Below are 23,991 nucleotides of genomic sequence, written 5' to 3' on the forward strand. Positions count from 1 at the left end.
ACGATGCAGATGGGAGAGCGTGCGCGCCGGCAGCCCCGGGAAACAATGTGCGCTAAGTTCTGTCAGCAAACACATACTGGTGGCACCGCGGAGACAGAACAGGCCAATAAATCCACCACGGTGCGCAAAGGCCTCTTCGCAACAGGCCTCCACCACCACGCATGAGGCTGCATACACTGCGGACCAGAGTGATTACACGACGCAGAGATAATGGGACAACACTATCTAATGTTGGGTTTACGTCTGTTTAGGCCCGACTGCCGCAAGGATAAAGACCAGATGTGCAGTATGTGTTGATGCTACTACCGCTACTACTACTGCTGCTTATGCTACTACTATTACTGCTAGTACTGCTACCAATACTACTGCTACTACTGCTAGTACTGCTACTAATACTGCTACTTCTATTACTAGTACTGCTACCAATACTACTACTACTACTGCTAGTACTGCTACTAATACTACTACTACTACTGCTACCAATACTACTAATAATACTGCTAGTACTGCTACTAATACTTCTACTACTACTGCTAGTACTGCTACTAATACTACTACTTCTGCTACTAGTACTGCTACCAATACTACTACTCTAAATATGAATATACTGTTAATATAATAATATAATAATAGTATAATTTTAACACAAATTTTGATTAAACTGGAAAAATAGTGAAACAATTATAATAGTGTACTTGTGTCATTTAAATAATAATAATAATAATAATAGTAATATTTATCATACAACTGATAATAATATTGATACTTTGGCTGACACTTAAACCACTAATAAGCCATGTTAGCGTTTTATGTCTCCACTGAAACGCCCTGAGGGTCCACGTGTCCGTCGCGTCCTCACGCTGGGCCTGTGACCGGTATATAAGAAGCGCGCGGGGGGCTGACCTGGTCTCCAGGGGGACGTTACTGTTGAGCACCCAGCTGTCCTGGAGCTGCACCGACTCCGGGGTGGTGGGCCCGTCCCCGGGGCCGGGGGCGGGCGCGTGGACGGGGTTCCGCCCCCCCCTGAGCGTGTTCCTGTTCAGGCTGTTGGCCGAGTGGTGCGAGAGGGACTGGTGGTTGTGTGGAGGAGGCAGCGGGGGCCGCAGCGTGGACTGGCTGTGGTGATTGTTGGCCCCTGTGGGGGAGGGGGGGGTGGAGGAGGAGGAGGAGGAGGAGGAGGAGGAGGAGGAGGAGGAAGGAGAAGGAAGAGTTCAGTCATCGGCGGAAACGCTGCATTAGGTTGTGATTTGTGTGCACACACACACACACACACACACACACACACACACACACACACACACACACACACACACACATAATAGACAAATTGTATTAAGCAGAGTGAAGCTTCATGTAAAGATGTAAAAAAACAACATTGAATTGAAAATTGTATTATTAAACCCAAAAATGCGGTACAGTCAGCTTGCGTATCGCATTATCAGTCACATCTCTGGGTCTTTACCGCGCGGTTCCTCGCTTGGTTTTCTTGTAGTTGCCGATAGCAACCCCGTGTGTTTATCTGCGTGCCTGTTTGTTCAAGAGAGCGCTAGATGGATGCATATATAGAAACAAAGAGCCACATAGCAGGCGGGCCAGGGAGAGACAGTGTGAGCTTGGAGTAGTAGAGCACTCAGCCTAGTGTGTGTGCATGCATGTGTGTGTGTGTGTATGTGTGTGTGTGTTGTGTGTGTGTGTGTGTGTGTGTGTGTGTGTGGGTGTATGCATGCATGTGTGTGTACACTCAAGAGTGTGAGCATACGTGTGCATGCCCTCATCGCCTGCTTTCAGACTTGGAGAAAGAGGAGAGGGGAGAGGAGGGTGGTGGTGGTGGTGGTGGTGGTGGTGGTGGTGGTGGTGATGGTGCATGATGTTGTCAGCTCGAAACCAATACCAGGCCTCCCAACACTGAGCTAATGGACTGCAGAGTGAGGCAGCGGAAAAACAAGCCTGGATAAGTCAGACAGGAGCACCCATTCACACATCCACTGTTCACTCCCTCACTCCCTGTGTGTGAGTGTGTTCTTAGGTGTGAGTGTGTCTGTCAGGTTTTTTCCTGTATGCGAGTCTGTCAGTGGGTGTGAGTCTGTGTGTGTGTGTATGTGCCTTTGTGTGTGTGCATGTGAGTGTGTGAGCGTGTGTGTGTTTGTGTGTACGAGTGTGTTTGTGTGTCTACCAGCGAATATGAGCCTGTGTGTGTGTTTGTGCTTGTGTGTAAGTCTCTGTGTGTGTGCATGTGTCCAAGGGCTTTCAGCCCTTCCTAACAGTGTGCATGCCTGTATGCAGCTTTAGAGAGAAATCAATAACGCAGACCACATGCTGCACCGCGCTGGAAATCCGGGCACACTTAACCAAGGTTTCAGGACTATTCTCCTTAATTATACATTAGTGTAGACAAGAGATGCAGAATTCATGGTCGTAAACCTACAGCTGATCAGAATAAGTTAGGTCACATAATAAACAGACTGAGTGTATACACTGCCCTGTATTTACTGAATATTTAAGGCAAGATTTACAAAAAATATACTGAAATGTATTTCTGAATGCATTGTGAAGATAATATAATTTAGATATGGGCTGTTGTTCCTCATTAAATAGCAACCACATTTCCATTAAACTTTTATCTTTCCATCGTCCTACATTAGATGTTACTTTAACTTTCTCATTCTGGCTTTGCAATTCAGCTTGGCCTTTCCTATAAAGGCTTCAGCCTTTGCTCTTTCATGAGAGATTTACACTTCTAAGCGTTGAATATATCCCCAATTGTATTTGAACACACACTGCCGTTTGTCAGAACGATCAAGCAAAATTGTACGAAGTAGGCCCAGAAGGAGGAAAAAAACAACTGCTTGCAAAATACATTTTTCAATCTGCACAATCCCAATATCCCCCCAACACATTTTCTAACCTACTTAGACCGGATGAGAGAAGAAGTGACATTAGGTCGCAAAGAGGAGAGAAGAAATGAAGAGAGGGAGGAGTAGAGAGGGGAGGGGAGGATAGTAGAGGGAAGAGGAGAGGAGAAGACAGGAGAGGGAAGAGGAGAGGAGAGGAAAGAGAAGAGGACATGACAGGAGAGGAGAGAGAAAAGGGGATGAGAGGAGAGGAAAGAGAAGAGGACATGACAGGAGAGGAGAGAGAATAGGGGATGAGAGGAAAGGAGAGGAGGAGAGAAGATGAGAGGAGAGAGAAGAGGAGAGGACAGGAGAGGAGAAAGAATATAAGAGGAGAGAGGAGGAGAGGAGAGAGAGGACAGGATGGAGAAAAGGAGAGGGGGAAGGTGCAGAGAGAGGAGGAGAGAATAGCAGGGACAGCAGAAGGGAAAGAGGAGAGGAGAGATGAGAGGGGGCATGCATGCTGCATGTGTTTCCTGCTTTTGTGAATGTGGCTGCTTTGATAACTGTCAGTCAAAAGGCCATCCCACCATCTGCACACAGTCTGAAACACACACACACACACACACACACACACACACACACACACACACACACACACACACACACACACACACACACACACACACACACACGTATGGGCAGAATGCCAAACAATATCCACATACTCTCTTTCAGCGCCTTCCTTTTCTCTTTTTCCCCACTCTTCATACTCCCCCTCCCTTCCCCCCTCCCCCCTCTCTCTTCTGCTTTAAAGGTAGGTAGAGGGTGGTGAGCCCCAACACGGTTTGCGGTCGCCGCGGCGACAGCAGGGGGAGCTGACCTCATTCCTCGGGTCCGCCGCTGGGACGCAGGTGTCGGGCCACGTGGCCCAGCGGAACAGATGCTCCGGTAAAGAAATGCGCCGGAAAAAAGAGAAAACGGCGCGACGAACGGAAGAAGGTGAGAAAAAAACAAGTGGGAGGAAGAGAAAAAAAAAGACCAGGTCCCCACTTCCACTCAGGGCAGACGTGCGGCATCTGTCAGAAGAGAAGGCGCGTGCCCCCCCCCCCCCGGGAGTGTATATGTGTAAGGGGGGGGGGAGCGGGCTGGTGATTGCACGTGTGCCCGCTTGAATCTAATTACACGCCTGCGCACATACACCACTACGTGCATTGTGCACACCTGGAGAACATGTAGGGCCAGACACAATAGGCTGGTGCTTGATGACGGCGACACACACACACAATGTTCCTTACCCTCAAACTCACACACACACACACACACACTTGTCTTTCTCTTGAAAACGACGTTTCTTGTTTGCCCGGTTGTGTTTGTATTAGCATTTTGTTGTGCATTTGTTGATCCATGAAGCACTTTTAGACAAACCTCTTCTGTTAAAAGCTTTTTATAAATAAATGTGACTTGACTCTCTTTCACTCTCATTGCGTCACAGCAATGTGAATTACATGTGACAACACCCAATCTGCATAAATATGTCTAAATCTGGCCCATGCACTCAAACACACACACACACTTTGAAAAGCAGGACCACAAATACACAAAATACCCACACAGAAAAAGACACACAAAAACACACACACAAGCATTTGGCAGAAGCATCATCTACACATAGATGAGGGTCTTTAAAGTACTGAACAGTCCCCCTTGCAGACCCTGCTGTCTCTCCATTTTAAATATGTGGTCGGCCACTCCTCGCTGATGTACCCTTTCCCTACATAAATATTGAACAGTTTTTCATTCAAATTCCAATGAATAATATATGCCAACCTTCAATGACAGAGAAATATTTCTGCCTTTTTTCGTCTTTTTTCGGGGGGGGGGTGTGTACACTTCGGCCCGGTTTTGCTTGTGGTAATGGTTCTACACGCATTTCCCTTCTGTGCTACAGCAATAAGGACATGCTGTCTCTACAGGCAGCGTAACCGTATTGTCAGGGTCTTTGGCCGTTAGTGAGATTTGTGTGTGTGTGTGTGGGGGTATGCTTGGTATCCTTGTAAGCGCGTGGATGTGTGTGTGTGTGTGTGTGTGCATATTCGTGTTTGTGTGTGTGTATATGTGTGTGCGGGCATGTGCATATGTGTATGCATATGTCTGTGTGTGTGTGTGTGTGTGTCTGTATGTATGTATAGGTGCGTGTGTGTCTGTATGGGTGCATGGATGCGTGCGTGTATGTGTGTGTGTGTGTTCACGCTTCTGTGTTTGTGTGTCTGTCCGTCATTGTGTATGCATCACCATGACCTTCGCCTGGGGGAGGACAAACACGGGAACATGCCAAACAGTGACAAGCCAAATTCCAACGAAAGATCATGATTTCTCCTTCCTTCTATCCTAAAGGCCAAGCAGTGTTCTTCCAGAAGGAGGCCATTCGAGGGAGGTCGGGGGAAAACATTTCACGAGACAAACGCAAAAGTATCCATCCTGTGTGGATTTTTGGAAAAGTCCAACATGGTGTCGCATCGGACTAGCTGTGTCTTTCTTTGAAACGTGTCTTTCTTTTTCACACAGCCAAGGTTGAAGAAAGGTCACGCGGCGCACGACTGGCACCTCGCAAACGGGGCGGGACAAAGGTGAAATAAGCCAATGGTCGATCGGAACGGACGATTGGCGAGTTGACAGATGGATGCCCTGTCGCCAGTCGGCTAATGGGAGCCGCCGTCTCCACCAGGGAGCCCATCTGATAAAAGACCCCGACACACCGCCAGGAAATAGAGCAATTAGGGAGCAGCCATGCAGTTTGCTCTTTATTTATTCCGCTTAATCTCTCTTGTCTAACTCTCTCCTTTTCCCCGTCTCTTTCACTGTGCGCCGTCTTCACACGGCTGTAAGTGAGTAGTGACGAGCTCTTTTATCCTGCTCTGTCTGTGCGACAAACAGACGAGCTCCTGCCACGGCAACACGAAGCCAACCGACCGCCCCTTCTCTTCCTCGTAGCGCTGAGGCTTGACCCAGATAGCTCTCCCCCCCCCCACACCCCAGTGTCTCCAGTGACTGCGGAGCGAGACGTAGCCGTAGCTAGCAGGGGTTTCTGTTGCTGGGCTTATCCCTGTAAATGCATTATGCTAGCCAGATCACATGCGCTTCATCCAGCAGAAGAAGAGCACTAGCCTGCCTGCTAGCCCGCCTCGCTGGGCTAACGCCGCCGCCGTATGAGCGCAGCCTGCAGAGGCAGGAGTTCTCCATGCCGTATTAATCTCACAGTGGGCCGGAGTGTGAATGTGTGTGTCTGTGTGTGTGTGTGTTTGCAACTTGACAGTGGCTTTGTGTTTGTGTGCTCATGTGTGTATTTGTACTCGGTTAGTGGGTAACGGAATAACAGCCGTGGCAGTTTTTTTTCCCGCCCCAAAGTGACATTTTCTGTGGTTAACAACGGTCACTGTAAAGTCCCCAGAAAGTGTGGATGTTGGTGTGTGTCTGTGTGTGTATGTGTGCGTCTATATATATATATATATATATATATATATATATATATATATAGGCATGTTTGTGTATGTGTCTTTGCTTGTGCTTGCCTTTGTGTATGTGTGTGTGTGTGTGTGTGTGTGTGTTTGCATATGTGTCTGTCTGTGTGTGTGTGTGTGAATACATGTATATAGATTAGAAGGACACCAAAATATTTATTGTCAGGCCGGGATTCTTGGCTCCCATTAAAGAGCCCATCCCCGCAACAATTATCTCATCCCTCCCCATTTATTTATCTCCCGCTGCGTCGCCCCCGACACCGTCTGAGTCGGACAGGTTTTTTTCTCCAGTATACCGACAAACCTTCCACACAATAATAGCGACTCGCGCGTGCTCCTTCTTCCACCGACATAATTGCTACGCTTCCTCGTGTTTTGACGGGGTCGCTGCCGCGCGATAGTCTCGGCGTGTCGGGGGTGTCACATGTCTCTCGTTCCTCACCCCCACCCCCTCCTCCCCCACCCGCTCTCCCGTCCCCCCAGAGCGGGAGGCGGGAGACAATAAGAGGCGGAGCCGGGGGAGGGGGTGGGGAGGGGTGATAGCGAGCATGCTTTAATGTGTACGTTGTGTTGTGGGCAAACGCTTTTTCCCGGTGAACGCGTACACACACACACACACACACACACACACACACCAAGGTCGCTCGCGCACACACACGGAGATGGTAAACACAGCCATCGCCCAGGCCTTGGCGACTCATCTCTGTCTAATTAGGAGGCAATAATCCGCTAGAGAAGACTCATCACATTCAGCCAGAAACCAACAGCCTTCATAAGCAAAAAATTAGCACGCACGCACGCACACACACACACACACACACACACACACACACACACAGACCCACAAACACTGACAACCACGCACATAAAGACACACACAGGCACTAAGTGCACAACAACAACCACATAGACACATCGGTGCACAAAGCCACATGCACACACACTCAGACCCACACACACATGAGCACACACCAAACTCATAATTATGAGGAAAAGTGGGCACAGCTGTAGGGAAGAACGCATCTTTGCCGTTTCTTTCGTCGCAGCGGATTGGTCTCCACTCATTTATGAAAGTCTGGCGCCTCAGCAGTGACTTTAGGTGACCGCGCTTGCAGTGGAGAGAGCGAACCACTTTCAAAAAAACGAGAAGCCTGCGCTAAAAATAGCCCTGCTTTCCCCATGCATAATGAATGGCCAGAGACTGGAGCTAACGCTAGCTCTTTCCAGGAGTCATCTGCCACGCTCCGTTTGCCCATCTCGTCTGCTCCCCTTGTTCCGGGAGACTGTTTCCCAGACAGGTGCTCTGAGCAAGCCGGTATTCCCATGTAAACACTGGCGGGCCCCAATTCCCACCCAATCCAGCTGAAACACAGCTCTGGTGTGGTTCACCTGTCACGCCTCACCAGGAACTGCAGTCAGGTCTGTCCACCTGTTAGCTTAGACGCTAATGCTCATCACCGCGTGGATGCCCGCGAACGCACACAAACACACGTGTATGCCATGGTACACACTCGTACAACGTCCTCCACTGCTACAAGCGTGCACACACACACACATACCCATACACAGTCGTCAACTAATACAAACATGCACCCATACAGCGAAAGACACCCATGCACACTAATAGACAACCATACGCACTTTAACATAAGTTCATAAATAAAGACACGTATATGTACATACGTAAGCCTGCGCAAACACACACACACACACACACACACACACACACACATAAACACACACAGACACACACAGCGGAGAAGCACAGCATGGAACATCCTGAGGATTAGCTCACTGTGGTCAGTTTCAGCCCAGCATGGTGAGGCTCATTTCCTGCTCAGCATCCAATCTCAACAGGACCACACTCACACACACACACACACACACACACACAACCCCCCCCCCCCCCCCTTCCCCAACACATACACACACACACACGCTTTGTCTGTGCGTAGCCTGCTCTAATACCTCCAGTGTGCCAGGGGCCAGTTTATGTTTGGTCAGTGCCAGATTGCCACTTTAAAGTAATTTAGGTAGATTCTAATGGATGTCCAACTTCACCAGCTTGCTCTGCATCCATTAGAGCGCCAAACGCCAGATGACGGCTGTGCTGCAATTTACAATTTCCATCTTGCCGCCGTTCTTCTTCCTCCTTATTTCCTTCCTTCCCTTCCCCCCCCCCCCCCCCCATTCTTCCTTTCACGGCTGGCTCTGTGTCCGACTCCGTCCCGATTCCTCTTGTTTTAATAATTCCCTTTTTTTTATGACTAACTACATTTCTCCCTGTCTCTCCATTTGTTTATGCGCCTTGGGTCTTTAGCAGTAAAGGCAAAAAAAACAAAAGCCTCATTAAACAAGATAAATAAGTTCAACTTTTGGCTTCTCTCCGCCTCTACTGCCAACTCCGTCTCCGAGACATCTCCCTTTTACCGCTGTGTCGCTGCTCCTCTCTCACCACATCGCTGTGTTGTTCTCCGTCTCACGCCATCGCTCTCTCTGTGCCTTCATGCGCTAAAGAGGCTAAAACAAGCGTGGGCGAAGAATGAGAAAAAAGTGACGGCAGAAGACAACGAGGGGAAAGGAAAGAAGGGAGAGAAATTTGGCTTTCAGGCATGCACTTTTCTATCTCCCTCTCCTGCTCCCTCTCTGCCTCTCTCTCTCCGCTCTCTTTGCCACAGTCTACCATTAGGGTGTCAGTGGCAGAGTGAATTTATTTGCTGTGCGGTTTCTGGGCCAATGATTGATGTTGCCCCAGCAAACAGTAAACCAATTAGAAGGCTGATGTAACGTCATTTTAAAAGCCTCCTAATCACGTTGCTCTTGAACCTGGGACCCGGGCCTTCCCTAATGAAGATTTATACTGGATCAAAGGAGAGCCTAACGCCATTAACAATAGATTGTATTCCACCAAAAATCACATTAGGACTTTTTCTGCCAGACCCCCCCCTCCCAACCCCCATCAACCCTCCCCTACTTTACCCCTCAGCTCTCTGCTAAATATATCAGCTGATTATGAGTGCAGATGCACAGACGGATGGAGGGAATACAACACACAAAATACAGGGAGACCAGCGAGGGAAAAGGGAGAGAAGAGAGGAAAAGGGAGGAGAGAGACACATAGATTGAAACTCGAGGTGGAGGGATTTGGCTCAGGGTTGCAAAGTGCTGAGAATGAATCTGCATGCCGATGAACTAAACTCATCGCCCCTGCGAGTGTGTGTGTGTGTGTGTGTGCATGTGTGAGTGCACATGTGTGTGCAAAACTGGTTATGAGGTGCTGATACAAGCGCACCTTGCTTCTAACTTTTAACCAGTGAGAGAGAGAGAGAGAGAGGGAGTGAGAGAGAGAGAGAGAGAGAGAGAGAGAGAGAAGAAAGAGAGAGTGTGAGAGGTAGTCTTAGAGAGAGGAGGTAACCGCCAGACATCTATTTTCTGTACTATTCTGTTCTGCTGCTCGCCCCAAAGAAACCTGATTCATTTTCTTTGACAGCTGAACTGCATGGATGTACAGTGATATATAGTCTCTTCGTAAGACTGAAACTCATTCCTCAGACATTTCTTCATTGGATTTACCCAGTCCACCACATTAACGTGAACATAATATAATTAACTTTGATATAATATCATCATATCATATCATAAAACATAATGTCTTTCTATCCCACATATTTATTATCCCGCAATTTCACCGTTTAGGGGTCTGCATGCATGCATATTGTTACGTTAAGGTATCATCAGTTTGATAGAGCCCTTAATTATAATCGACTATGAACCTCAGAAAGCCTTAGTGGCTTAGGCCAGAACCTTTTATATCTCTGTGTCCTCCACAGAACAGATTAAAGCAGTAGGTGAACAGGCGAGCCAGAGGGCCACCATCCAATTCAAATTAACTGTTAATTAATTAGCTCTTAATGTCTTCGCCACAACTGTGCCCTGGGACTGTACAGTCCGTTACTTGTTTGTGGTCACAGTGTGGTAATTTAGTCATAAGACACACACACACTGTACACACATTACACACACACACACATAGTGTACGGGCACAGGAAGCCATTACAAAGTGGGCGGAGAGTTAAAGTTGCAGGTGGTATCATCATTAAGTCGGAGGCCAACTCAATTTTGTTGTGTCGCCCGGAACACATCCATAACCATAACACAGAATGTGGTAAGGCGGCCGCAACAAAACCACGTAACGGAGGGAGAATTACTGGACTGGACCGGCCCACCGGGCTGGAGAACGGAGGGATGGAGAGCTCTCTTACCCGTAGAGGAGGGCTGGGCCCGGAGCATGTATGAGTCTTCGGGGCGTGGCTCAAGGTGAGAGTGGGTGGAGTTTTTGTCGAGCAGGGGCACCTGGCACTCCCTGATTGGCGGGGACGGGCCGGGGGAGGGGTGGTGGGGGGCAGACGAGGAGGACGGCAGGGAGGGTGGGAGCAGGGAGGAGGAGGAGGTCGGAGGGAGGGGGCGACCTGGACGATGGAGGGAGAAGAAGAGAGACGGCAAGAAAGAGAGACAGAGAGAGACAGACAGCGAGCGGGAGAGAGAGAGAGACAAAGAGAGAGAGAGAGAGAGAGAGAGAGAGAGAGAGAGAGAGACACGGAGAGACAGGAATGAAGAGAGACAGAAAAGCAAGAGAGAGAGAAGAAAAAGGGAGTTAGACAAACAAATGGATGTGACTGACAGTGGTGCAGATCACAGCAAAGCAGCTTTAAACACTCATGCCTCTCTGGACTCCACTAAAGAAAGCATTGCAGTCTCCTAAATGTTTAAATAATGTTCACTATGGAAGCCTGTGCACACGAAGACACAGACACACGTTTACCCACAGAGAGCTATATAGAGACGGGAATATCTCCCTGTAGCACACATATCTCTATGTATCACAGTATTGTTTGGTGGTAGAATATAGGAGAAACATACAGACAAACATGATACAGAGATATGTGAAATTAAAAAGGTGTGCTTATAGGTATAGAGCAGACTTGGTTGAGCGCTTTCGTCAACATTTTCATCTTGGTATAAATATCTGTTCTTTTTTGCTCATACAAATTAATTGATGCAAAATTAATGATACAAAATTATTTCTTTCCCCTGATTGGTTCAAATAAATTGGTTGGGAGTAGTCATTTCTCCAATGTGTAGCTAAATAAACAAAAATATAGAAATACATAAATTATGGGATCTCAATCGTGAAGAAAGATTGCGGCGCGTGACTTCATCAAACCGCCGACGGTGCACACACACGCGCACACACACACACACACGCACAATCAGTCACACACACACACACACACACACACACACACACGCAGACACACACACACTCATCAAAAACTTTGAGGAGGACCTACATCCCAAAGTATGATCGTCCTCTACTCCAACATGCCTCAGACAAAAGAAAAGTTACGAGCCAAGGCTTTAAATAGTTGGGGAGCCAGGGGATGCGTGGACACAATCAGACTGTCCCCGTACACCCGGGAACGAGAGGGAGGGAGGGAGGGGCGGGAGGAGAGGAGGGACGAGGAGGAGGGAGGAGAGGAGGGATTGGAGGGAATCTAAGCTAATCTCCAAAGGCTCCCGAATCAAGGACAAAGACAAATCTAATAAATTCTATTTAGAGATCGCTCATAATATGGAATAATTATGTCTGCCGTATTTGTAGCTCAATCCATCAACAACTTGGCGAAGAATGAGGGCACGCCGTCCAGCGCGTTGCGGCGGCGAATGACTCGGGTTATTACAACCGCTAATTAGGGAGTCAGAAGCACGTCTTTACACTCTGATAATCACTTGATGATTCTTCTTTCTTTTTTTTTACCGCAGACTTCAAAAATCGCAAATGATAGCCCGCGGGTGATCAGCAACGCTATGTTTTTCGTGTTTTATTTTAATTATTTTTCAGTTGAGAGCGAAGTCAATAAAGCTGTTTTGCTTTTTCGGTTTCAACACATGTCGTCCTTCACCTCTGAAAGCGTACTTGTGAGTGATTAGAAAAACAAACAATAAAACAAGTGTTTTTGTGTCCTAGACGCTCCTCCTATATGAACAAACACACACACAAAAAAACAAAACCATGCAAGCACTCAAACATGTACACACAAACAAACACATACAAATACACACACACACACACACTTCAACGGCTGAAAAAGTTTCCATAAAAAATGTACAAAGTGTAGCCTTTCACACTTTGTGAAGATGAATCATCACACATTATTTTGTAATGTGCCGAAAGTCTTAACAAAAGGAGCAAATAGACAAGAAGAGGTGTAAGAAACAAGGCCACTCTGAACAACAATGCATATATTGCAGCAAAAAACTTCCATCCATTTTCTTATGCTAATTTAACGCATTGGGGAGGTTTTAATGACTTGGTTTGATTCTCCCCCACATCACAGCACTGATAGATATAGAGACTAACGGCCATGGCGAATCCACCAATCTCTTTGTACAACACAAAAGAAAAAATACATTAACACAAAAAAAAAATGATGGCAATAAATGCGACAAGTGAAACATTTTATGACTCTCTGGGTGCCGCAAGGAGAACAGAGATATGTGAGAGGGGCCGGAATCGAGCAATCCTCCGTCCTGCTCGAGTCAGTCCGGCTTAAAGCATTGCGTCATCGAAACCAGAGCTTCCATCGATTCACAGCTCATGGTAACTACACCCTAGAGACACACCGGCCGTGTCTTCGGTTCAGGCGTGTGTGTTTGTCTGTGTGTGTGTTTGTGTGTGTGTGTGTGTGTGTGTGTGTGTGTGTGTGTGTGTGTGTGTGTGTGTGTGTGTGTGTGTGTGTGTGTGTGTGTGTGTGTGTGTGTGTGTGTGTGTGTGTGTGTGTGTGTGTGTGTGTGTGTGTGTGTGTGTCGTGTGGCTTTGCGTTCAGCAGCAGCTGCCCCGCGAGTGCACGTGTCCAGCCAATCTCACCCGGGCAAACAGACAGAAATGGACAAACAATAGCAAAACAAACACTGAGGCCATTGGAAGAGCAGAGGGGACGGGTGGAGCGAGGGGCAAGAGAGACAGACGGTAATAGAGCGAGAGAGTGACAGAGAGCCAGAGAGAGAGAGAGAGAGCACGACAGAGAGAGAGAGAGAGAGAGAGAGAGAGAGAGAGAGAGAGTGATGGAATGAGAGGTCACAGGGGTAACCAGAGGGATAAAGGATGGAGGGAAGAGTATTGGAAGGGGATAGGGTAGAGCAGAAGCTACGGACTAGGACAAAATGGCAGATGAAACGAGGTAGGATGGGTAGGTAACGGAGTGGGATAATTAGCTGGGGGGGAGGGGGTGTGGGGGGGCTGTCGGATGATTGGTATGCTGGGAGAGTGGGATGAGGAGATAAACTTCACTTAAAACAGACGATGGAACTAATTGATCGACGGCACATCGAATAAATGTGTGTGTATTTTTGCGTGTTTGTTTGTGTGTGTCAAAATCGATCTGAACAGAAACATACTATGTTTGAATGAGGCTACTGGAGATCAGGTGAAGTTGGAGGGGCAGGAGAGGGGGGCTGCAGTGTGCGAAGTGTTGGGACATGGTCACACCGTTATGCTTATGGTAGTGGTGTTGTATAGTTTATAATCGTGTGTGTGTGTGTGTGTGTGTGTGTGTGTGTGTGTGTTTGTGTGTGTGTGTGTGTTTGGACATGGGAGTGTTATTGTGTGTGTGTGTGTGTTTGGTGTGTGTGTGTGTAAACTCTTGTGTGGATGCATGCAGGTCTTTCGTGCCTGTGGTTCTGTATGTGTCTGTGTGTCTATGTGGCTGCGTAAGTCTCGCTGTGTGTGTGTATCAGAGTTTGGTTATTAATATATTAAATCACTTTAATTACAAAAAAGGGAAAAAAAATGCACTGGTTGGCCAAAAGCAATTAAGGGAACTTTAATCTCCTCAGCAATTATGCTGAGGGGCATCCTTTACTCAGTCATTTTTTCCAGCTACATTTCCAGAAAGGTCAGTGGAAATTGCTTTGTGTTATTAGAACAAAGACTTGGCAATGAGCTCACCCGGTTCCACGCGATGATTTGTTCACTGCCACCCTTCAACGTTTTCCTTGCCCACTGAAAGTATCTCTCTCCTGCTCCCTCATCGATGATAAAGTTTTGTAAAAATAACAACTACATCATGGGAAGGACGTTTTTATAGCATGAATGTAGCAGTGTATTAAAGGGTTATGGGCAAACTCTGTGCCTGGCTGGTTTCTTGATTTAATTTTCGGGGTTGCTACAAATTCAACCCGTGCCGGTATATTGTACAATTGCAGATGTGTGTGAGTGTGTTCACGGGTCGTTGTGTAAATCTCGGCAAACGTCCAACCATGTACATTATGCTCGTTCCAGGACGGTGGTATCATTTGTAGCCTCATGCGGCTATGTCACTGTAATATTCAGCCATAATTCTGTCAGCTAACTTTTAAATGACCCTGGAGAGAATGGTCTCCTGCCCGCCTCTCTTCAATTCTCCAGCACTCTCCAATCCTGTATCATCCCTAAATCTGTTCTCCTCTTGTTTCTGTCTCCTCCTCTCTTCTCGTCCCCTCTCACCTCTCCTTATCCCAGGACTCTCCTCTGTCCCCGCCGAACTCCCTCCTCCTCTCCTCACCTCACCTCCTCTCTGACATTCTCACCCGTCCCCATCCTCCATCCCCCTTCCGTCTCCTCTTCTCACCCCTCCTTGTTCTACCTCTCCTCTATCCCCACTTCCCCTCTCCCCTACTCCCTCTCCTATGCTCTTTAACCTCCCCTCCTCCCCTATCCACTCCACTCGCCTCTCTCCCCCTCCTCTCCTGCCCCAACCTATCCGGCCCACTGTCCCCTCCACTCCTTTGCTTCTCCCTTCACTCCTCTGCCCCCCCCCCGGGTAACCACCACACCCTCTCCACCCTCCCCTCCTTCTCCTCTGTTCCCCTCCTGACGTCTCTCCTTTACCTGTCCTTGTTTGTCTCTATTTCCGTCCTCCATCACCCCCTCCCTCCCCACCCCTTCCCTTCCCCCCTCTCCGCCTTGTGTTCTGTCCATCCATCCCGCCGCCACCACCACCACCACCACCACCACCACCACCACCGCCACCAGCAGCAGCGCCGCCACCACCCATCTGGCGGAGGTGAGGAGTGGTCGGCCGGGGAGAGCCAAGCGGAGCGAGGGACGGAGCGACAGCTGGAGCCTCGTCAGACGGCGAGAGACAAATTACCCCTCTAACGAGAGCCATTCATCATCACTTCATCCCTCTCTACTCTCCCTACCTTATTCCTCTCCTTCCCGTCTTCATCCACACACACAGAAACACCTGCACACACACACAAACCTGCAATTGACATATGACGGACCGGGCCTGTTCCGGATGCATCACACTGACTGAATAAACAAACAGGAAGGAAGGAAAAAGGTGTGAAAAATAATTCACCGCTCAACTTCACATGCACACATCTACATCTCTTTCGTCTGGTCACACAGTAGGAAGAGCAACATGCTGACTCAAGGTATATCACACACACACACACACACACACACACACACACACACACACTCATGTGTATACACAAGTGTATATACATGAGCTGAAGTGAAAATGGACCATACAGCAAGAAGACAGAAGAACAACAGGGAAACAGGAAGAAAGCCTGAAGCAGGAACACAAAGAGATGGAACAATTCAGAGAAAGGGCGCGAGAACCAGATGAAAGGAAAAGTTATAATGAGATAGAGAGATAGAAAGAGATATATAGAGAGAGGGAGGGCGAGAGAGCAAGCGAGAGAGACAGAGAGAGAGAGAGAGAGAGAGAGAGAGAGAGAGAGAGAGAGAGAGAGGAAGAGCAATACAGTCAGGCTGGCACACACAGAGACTCATTACCATGGCTGCTGTCAGCGCAGATGTTGAACTGAGGGGGAGCTGTCACTCAGTGTGTGCGTTACTGCGCGTGTGTGCGCATGGTCATGTGCAATGGTGTGGCTGTTTATGTGTGTGTGCGTGTGTGCATGTGTGTGTGTGTGTGTTCCTGTGTGTGTTATTGTCTGACAGGGATCTGAGGGCTATTTAGCGATGACAGCTGTTGACACAATACGGCCTTTTCTCTCTTTATCTACACAGCCTAGTCTGTCTCTTCCATCTTCATCCCCCTCTCCTTCGTCTTCTCTCCCTCTCTATCACTTTCTTTTCCCTTCCAGTTTCACAGACGTGTTTTCTTTTTCTTTCCCTATCCAACACGTCATTGATAACATTATGAGCGCGAAGCCGGGCGCACACCTGTTGGTTCCGTGAGCTGCTAAGCACACGGCTTAACACACACCTGTTAAGTGGATGATATGGTTTCCATCCCGGAGATAAGGTCAAGGTTCACATGCTCACTACATGGAGGACTTTAATTTCCCCTCCTTGCTTTCCTCCTTCGTTTTAGTGCAGCGGGCTCTGCTTGATATCCTAACAAGAGATAGAACGGGAGGCAGGGGAGCGATGAGAAGGGTATTCAACAGATAGGGTTTAAATTAACCAACTCGGGTACGTCTTGGGCTTAAAGACGAGATGCCAATCGCTGCTTTGTTATCCCACCTTGATGTTCAACCGCCCATCTGGCTCCTCGCTCAGGCCCCCGGCTCCTCTCCATCTCCCTCCAGCTCTTCCTCCATCTCGCTCTCTCTCTCCATCGCTCTCCACCTCTCCTCTCCGCTCTCTCGCTGCCTCTCCTACCGTCTCTATCTACCTCTCCTCTTCATCGCTCTTCACCTCTTCTACATCTCTCTCCACCTGTCCATCTATCTATACCTCTCCATCTCTCTCTACCTCTCCATCTCTCTCTACCTCTCCATCTCTCTCTACCTCTCCATCCCTCTCCACCTCTCCATCTCTCCATCCATTCATCTATCTCCACCTCTCCATCTCTCCACCCCTCCATCTCTCTCCACTTCACTCTCTATCTCTCTCCACCTCTCTCCACTTCACTCTCCATCTCCCTTCACTTCACTCTCCTTCTCTCTCCACCCCTCCATCTCTCTCCACTTCACTCTCTAGCTCTCTCCACCTCTCTCCACTTCACTCTCCATCTCCCTTCACTTCTGTCTCCAACTCTCTCCACCACTCCAATTCTCTCCACCTCTCCATCTCTCTCCACTTCACTCTCCATCTCCCGCCAACCTCTTTCCGTGCCCCTCCACCTCTTTCCCATCTCTTAACATTTCTTCTCCAGCTCTAAATGTATCCATCAAACATCAATCAATCTATCTATGAATCCTAATAACATTATAATAGCTATCATAATAGAGTTCTATTAAACAAGCTAACTAATTACCCAACTAAATATACCAATAACAATTACTTGAATAAATACATAATAAAAAGATCTGATTGATAGATCAGAGCTCTATCAAACAATAGCAGTTAAGGCTGGAATACATGTGTATCTAAGCAGAAGGATTTGTCATATCCATTTCAATCTTGCAGCAAAGCTGTCGCTACTGATAAAAGGGCAAAGGCCGAGAAAAGAAAAGACTCAAAGCACGTAAGGCCGTTGAAGAGGCGGGAGGTAGGAATGATATTCTCTTAGCCAACAAGGCTTCATTACACCTGCAGTACAGGGAAACCGCACACGCCATGAACATCCTATGATCACACATGCTTTCAAGGAGAATAACGACACTGATTGTAATAATAATGATTTCCCCATGTGTTTGTTTTCCATTTGTCTCAGTTTCACAAGTATTGCAAGGCCATGGAAACGTAGACATGTCCAGGTACTTTAAAGCATTTTTAAGTTGACACGTTACGCACTGCATCTTTAAATACTAGCCAACAACACTGTTATTTATAGTAAAAAAATAAATTCCACAACAGAGATAATAACAGAAAACCTCAGAGGAGGCAGGTCAAAACAGGATATAACCTCGAGGCCAAAATCGCACACATAACCGAGCGTGCTACAAAAGCACCTCCCGACGAAAAAACAACAATTTTACGAATAATTTCCTCGTATGAATGAAGGGGTCATCCCTCACTCCTCCTCATTCTGAAGTGTGTTTTTCTTTTTATATTTACTCAGAGTTGAGACACCAGCTGACATGGAAAACACTTAACCTTTATACCCACCGGCCCACGCCACACCCCCATCCCCCCGCCCCCAGCCGATCGGGCCTGACTCACATGGGCACACGGTCCCCCTGATCTGCATCTGCTAATTGAAACACGCCTACTGCGGTTCTCTGTTCGTGTGTGAGTGAACGTGCATGTGTGTATGCTTGTCCAATGCTCGACGCAGCATTAGGATTCCGGAGAACAACTGCACTGTCCATTGTCAGGGATGTCCAGCGTGTGGCCCTGGGCAGCCCCTAGGCTGCATTACCATATAAATTACATCCATGTTGTCGCTGCTGTTGTGGATTGATGCTATTGTTACGGATTCTACACGTTTGCCCTTCATTGAAAGGGAACTGGAATAAATAGGCTCTTCCCACATAGACGGATGAGAGAATGCACGCACGCACGCACCCACACACACACACACACACACACACACACACACACACTTGTATTTTCCCACATGCGCATAGACACAAGCAGCATGCTTCATAGAGATACCTTACAGAAGACACGCATGCACACGCACAGGCACGCGGACATGCACACACACACACACACACACACACACACACACACACACACACACACAGACAAACACACATACGTGCCAGGTGCAGTGAGATTGACTTTGATTCGCTCTGCGACTACTGAAATCACACGCAGAAGGGGAACATGTTTATGAGAGATTGTGTGTGTATGTGCTTGTTTGTGTGTGTGTGTGTTTGTGTGTGTGTGCTTGATTTCACATGAATGCAGCTGGTGTTCAAAATGAATGAATTTAATATTGCTAAGCCGTCTTTACAAGAATCTATAAGCCTTTCTTTATGCTGTGCTCCGAAAGTGCTCTGATTTCGATTAAATGTGTGAATAACTCTGACAGCATGATACTGGATCGAGGAAAGCCACTAAACAAAATGTATCTATAACGTATCTGAAAATCAGCATGCAACGGAAATTGCAAAAAAAAACAAAATCCAATCAAAATAATAGAGCTAAAACATTCCCCTTATTCCCTCCATCCACCTCCCTCAAAAAAGGGCAGTGTAGCAAAATAATTTTCACAGTTGCTACATCCGTGCTGAAAAAAACAATGATAGCAGCACTTGTAATAAGTGCCAGCACTCAATAAATACATTTACAGTCTAAGCGGGGGCTGGTTTCATTATAAAAAAAACTGAAAAGAGTTTCATGGTTGGCAGCAAATTTTATAGCGAGGCTGATTCCATATTTTTCAGTCTGTGATAAGGGCTGAGGAGCCCGGGGAATTTTGGCTGGATCGAATGAATCCAACGATGAGGACAGATTGACGATGGTCGAGACCACATACACACAGTACACACTCACTGGCATAAAGCTCCACTTACACACACACACACACACACACACAGAGGTGCCTTCACAAAATACTATTGAACACAACAGGACTCTACCACTAAACCAATAGGCCCGTGCCAGTTGCTATGACAATATACCCACATTAATCATAAAAAACAAGAAAATTCTGTGACATAAATAAAAGTAAAAATAAATATTTGAAAAGAAGGAGTAATGGATATAGGACCTGGGATAATAGGACAGCCAGACACGATCTGTGTAGCAAAAAGTTTGCAATCTTGCATCATAGTGAGTATATCTTACATACAGTGCATACACACAGACAAATACACAGACACACACACGTACACGTATCTCACACACACACATATATGCAACATGTACAGAGAGACGGAGAGCCAGAGGGAGCGAGTCAACTGAGTCTGCAGTCTGCCTAAACCAATGAGCTATGAGCTAGGACGCCCGCACACACACACACACACACACACACACACACACACACACACACACACACATGCACACGACTGTAGCGCTATATTTTCAGCCTGTAGATAATGACTGCATTGAGGCTTGTTGCTGTGTGTAGCCCTACTCTCTCTTTGATGGGGGGATATGTTCGACAGCCCTTCACTCTATTTATAGAGCACCCTAACAACAGCACAGAGAAAAACAGAATAACTAAAAAAATTCAAGCAAGCAAAAACCTATTTCCGCAATCTATCATTTAAAAAGGCACAGTTTCAAGGTGAACAGTCTGGAGCAACTACATCTAACCTCCCAGCCCTCTCCTCATTGGCCTCTTCTGGATGTGAGACTCATCTGTGTGTGTGTGCGTGTGTGTGTGTGCACGTGTGTCTGTGTGCATGTGGATGTGTGTGATGGCAAAAGAGTGGCAGATTACCGTGCACGTCAGAGCCCTTTGATGTGGCGACTGCTTTGGTCACAGGCGGCGGAGTGGATTTGCGGTTGTGTGTCTGTGTGTGTGTGTGTGTGTGTGTGTGTGTGTGTGTGTGCGCGCGCGTGTCCACGTGTCTTTGGGAGAATGAGTCTGTGCGACAAAAAGCGGTGACTCACGTGCCTCGCAGGTTTTCCACAGAGAAGGGCCTGTCTAATGCTGTTTATGCGTTGATGAATTACAAAACACACACACACACACACACAGAAACACACACAAAGACACACACACACACACACACACATAAGCACACACACACACTCACACTGACGCACGCACACCCACACACCATTAGTTCGGTGTGAGCCACCTCCCCCACGACAGGCAGACAAACAGTGCATCGTCACACTGCCACACGATTAGCACACCTTGCATCAGCTCCCCACAGAGCCAAGCCAGGTCCCCGGGCTGCTGGACTTCACCCGCACGCGCCACACATGAGCATGTGAGCGCGCACGTGTCAGCGCGCGTGAGCCTGAGCCTGGGCTCCCTCTCGGTGTGTGTGTGTGTGTGTGTCACTGCGTATAGGGTTTATTTTTTTGTTTCGCATCAACACTCTCTTGCAAACGTGATGCAACTCTCCAAGGCACATCCCCATAAAGTTATAAACAGTGGAGCGGGGCTGAGCGATGCAAGAGGCACTAGACAACCCCTCCTCGACGTCAGAGCGGAGGGCCGCCAGCCCATTAGTCGCGCTGCAGACTGTAGGCGGAGAGAGGGGCGCATAAGGCAGGGCCCGTCTATGAGGGCTGGAGATGGGAGTCGTTCACTTTAAGCCGTGTGTGTGTCAGATGAGATTTTTAATTACATCATGACCTGGGGTATATTAGCGCATATTAATGAGGATCATTAACCCAGAGGTAACTAAGACCCCTCCTCCTTAACTATATCTGGTACCACCTCTGCTTCCCTTTCCTTACTACAGCCACACTGCTCTGTGTGTGTGTGTGTGTGTGTGTGTGTGTGTGTGTGTGTGTGTGTGTGTCCATGTGTGTGAGGGGGGGCTAACCATGTCTGTTAGTCTATGTGTGTGTATTTCTGTGTGTGTTTGTCTGTGTGGCTGGGGGTGGTGGGGGTCTTGTCTGTGCGTGTGTGTGTGTGTGTGTTTGCATTCACCCATGAATTGAAAATGTGCAGCTGCGGACCGCAGATGGCCTTCTCTGTGTTTTGCCATCAACTCTTCTGTTCTTGGTAAAAGTCAATAACTGGAATCAATGTTGTCGGGTTTCTTATACATTTCTGGAATAAACACGCCAGAAATGGTGAACTGCGGCCAAGGGAGGTTTTAGTGTACACAACCAAGCCTGGATCTGTGTGCTCGAAATATCGCTGCCCATTTCTTAGGGAAATAAAAGATGACAACAGCCGGGGAAAAAAAACAACACAAACATTCATGCTGAGGAGAGCGCTGGACAGAACAACACAGAACAACAGCCACCGCTTCAACCGGCAAGGTCAAGGTAGCTGGACTAAACACACACACACAAACACACACACACACACACACACACACACACACACCCCCACACACAGGCTCATGCACGAACGCATACATGCCCGAGTGCGGTGCCTCAGACACTGGCTTCCTGCTCCATCCGTGTCTATCCGATGTCGGGGAATATATTATAAATGTGCAATACGGCAACATGCGTTCTCCCAACACAACAACAACAAGTTCCACTCCGGCTCCAAAACAACCGTTTTCTCCTTGCTTTCTGGATGGAGGTGCCGCTAACCGTATACTCACATACACATCACAGAATGACACACATTAACCCACCAGCGCCACTGAGAGGACTCTCGCACCGCGCTCGCCGTATCTCTCTGGTACAACACGCGGGGCTTCTTGTAAAGCCGCCCATCTCCCTGACCGAAGCAGGGCCGTTGCCAACGCTCTGCCGTGGGATGAGGGACGGCTAGATGGTGGAGAAGTGGGCCAACAGCAGATGATAAGGACGCACAGCTGAGCGGATTGGGCCGCACAATATCTGGGTGAAAATCCGACACTGCGTTGTTGTCGAGGAGTCTGTGTGTGTGTGTGTGTGTGGGGGGGGGGGGGTTATTGTTAGCTATTGTACCCACAGTGGAGCCCAGACACTGGAGCGTTGGGATTCTTTCATTCAAACCCGCACTGGTACAGAATAATAGAATGTTATCTCTCTCTCCTTGAAGCCTTGTTGTTATATTATAGCGCGACAGAGGATCGAATAGTGGAGGTTTGGCGCAGGCATGAATGCACCTTGGATCACGGTGTGATGTTGCGTGTGAAATATAGGTTATGGCACGTGGGACTGCGGTGCTAGTTAAGAGTAACGTGTGTTTGTGTGTGTGTGTGTGGTTGTTTGTGTGTATGTATGCTCATTCATGTGTGTGTGTTTATGTGCATGTATATACTGTATGTGTGCGTGTATATATATATATATATATATATATATACATACATACATGCACATGTAGGAGTATGTGTGTGTGCGTGTATGTGTGTGTGTGTGTGTGTGTGCATGTGCGTGCATAAGTGTGTGTGTACACAGTATGTGTGCGCAGATGTCTGAACCTGTGCGCGTATACATATACACGTATATAGAATATGTAGGTGTACATGTGTGTGTGTCTGTGCGTGTTCCTGTCATACTGCAACACTGGTACACATCTTCTGCCAGTGCAGCGCGTATTAATTGCCATTCCCTGCGGTCGTCAGGAGTACGAGCAGTGAGTCCTGCGGGGCTTCTCCACCTTCATTAGGATCCACTGATCATCGGGCGGCTGCACCCGCAGAGGCCCTGCTCTCCTCTTTCATCACTCTATCTCTAATCCATCTTCCCTGTTCCATACTCTGTCTTTTGCTGCTGCTGCTGCTGCTGCTATAGCTTCGGTTTTCATGCACTTTCTCTTTCTTCTCGGGCGGGCCGTGAAGTCTCTCTCTCTCTCTCTCGCTCTGTCTCTCCATCTCCCCTCTCTGTCCGTCCGTCTCTCTCTGTGTTTGCCTCTCTCTCTGTCTTTCTCTCTCTCTCGCTCTCTCTCGCTCTCTCTCTGTGTTTGCCTCTCTCTCTCTCTCTCTATTTGGATGATTATAGCAACCTCAGCTCAGTTTAAAGGCCCGACTGCAGTGGGGGCCCTTGTAAGCTTGTAGCGTCTACAATGGGGCGAAAACCACAAAACAAGGAGCTTTTTACGACGGCAACTCAAACCGGGGCCCTGATCTCATTGCCTTCCCCACCATCCTTCAACATTTCTGTCACTTCTCCCACCGTTCCCCTGCCTCACAACCGCCGCCCCCTCCAT

The 23,991-nt window shown here is 47.9% G+C and overlaps 1 protein-coding gene across 1 annotated transcript in view; it reads right to left on the reverse strand.

The window, feature by feature from the left end:
• tenm2a (teneurin transmembrane protein 2a) overlaps positions 1 to 23,991 on the reverse strand; it is a gene marked incomplete at its 5' end in the record, with an annotated part of 171,152 nt that overhangs the window by 64,416 nt on the left and 82,745 nt on the right. The window contains 2 exons of the mRNA XM_079744903.1: positions 904 to 1,135; positions 10,615 to 10,821. Coding sequence (XP_079601029.1) covers positions 904 to 1,135; positions 10,615 to 10,821 — 439 coding nt within the window. The remainder of the gene's footprint in view (positions 1 to 903; positions 1,136 to 10,614; positions 10,822 to 23,991) is intronic.

The sequence above is a fragment of the Pollachius pollachius genome, assembly GCF_949987615.1.
Source record: "Pollachius pollachius genome assembly, chromosome: 10".
Lineage (NCBI taxonomy): Eukaryota > Metazoa > Chordata > Actinopteri > Gadiformes > Gadidae > Pollachius > Pollachius pollachius.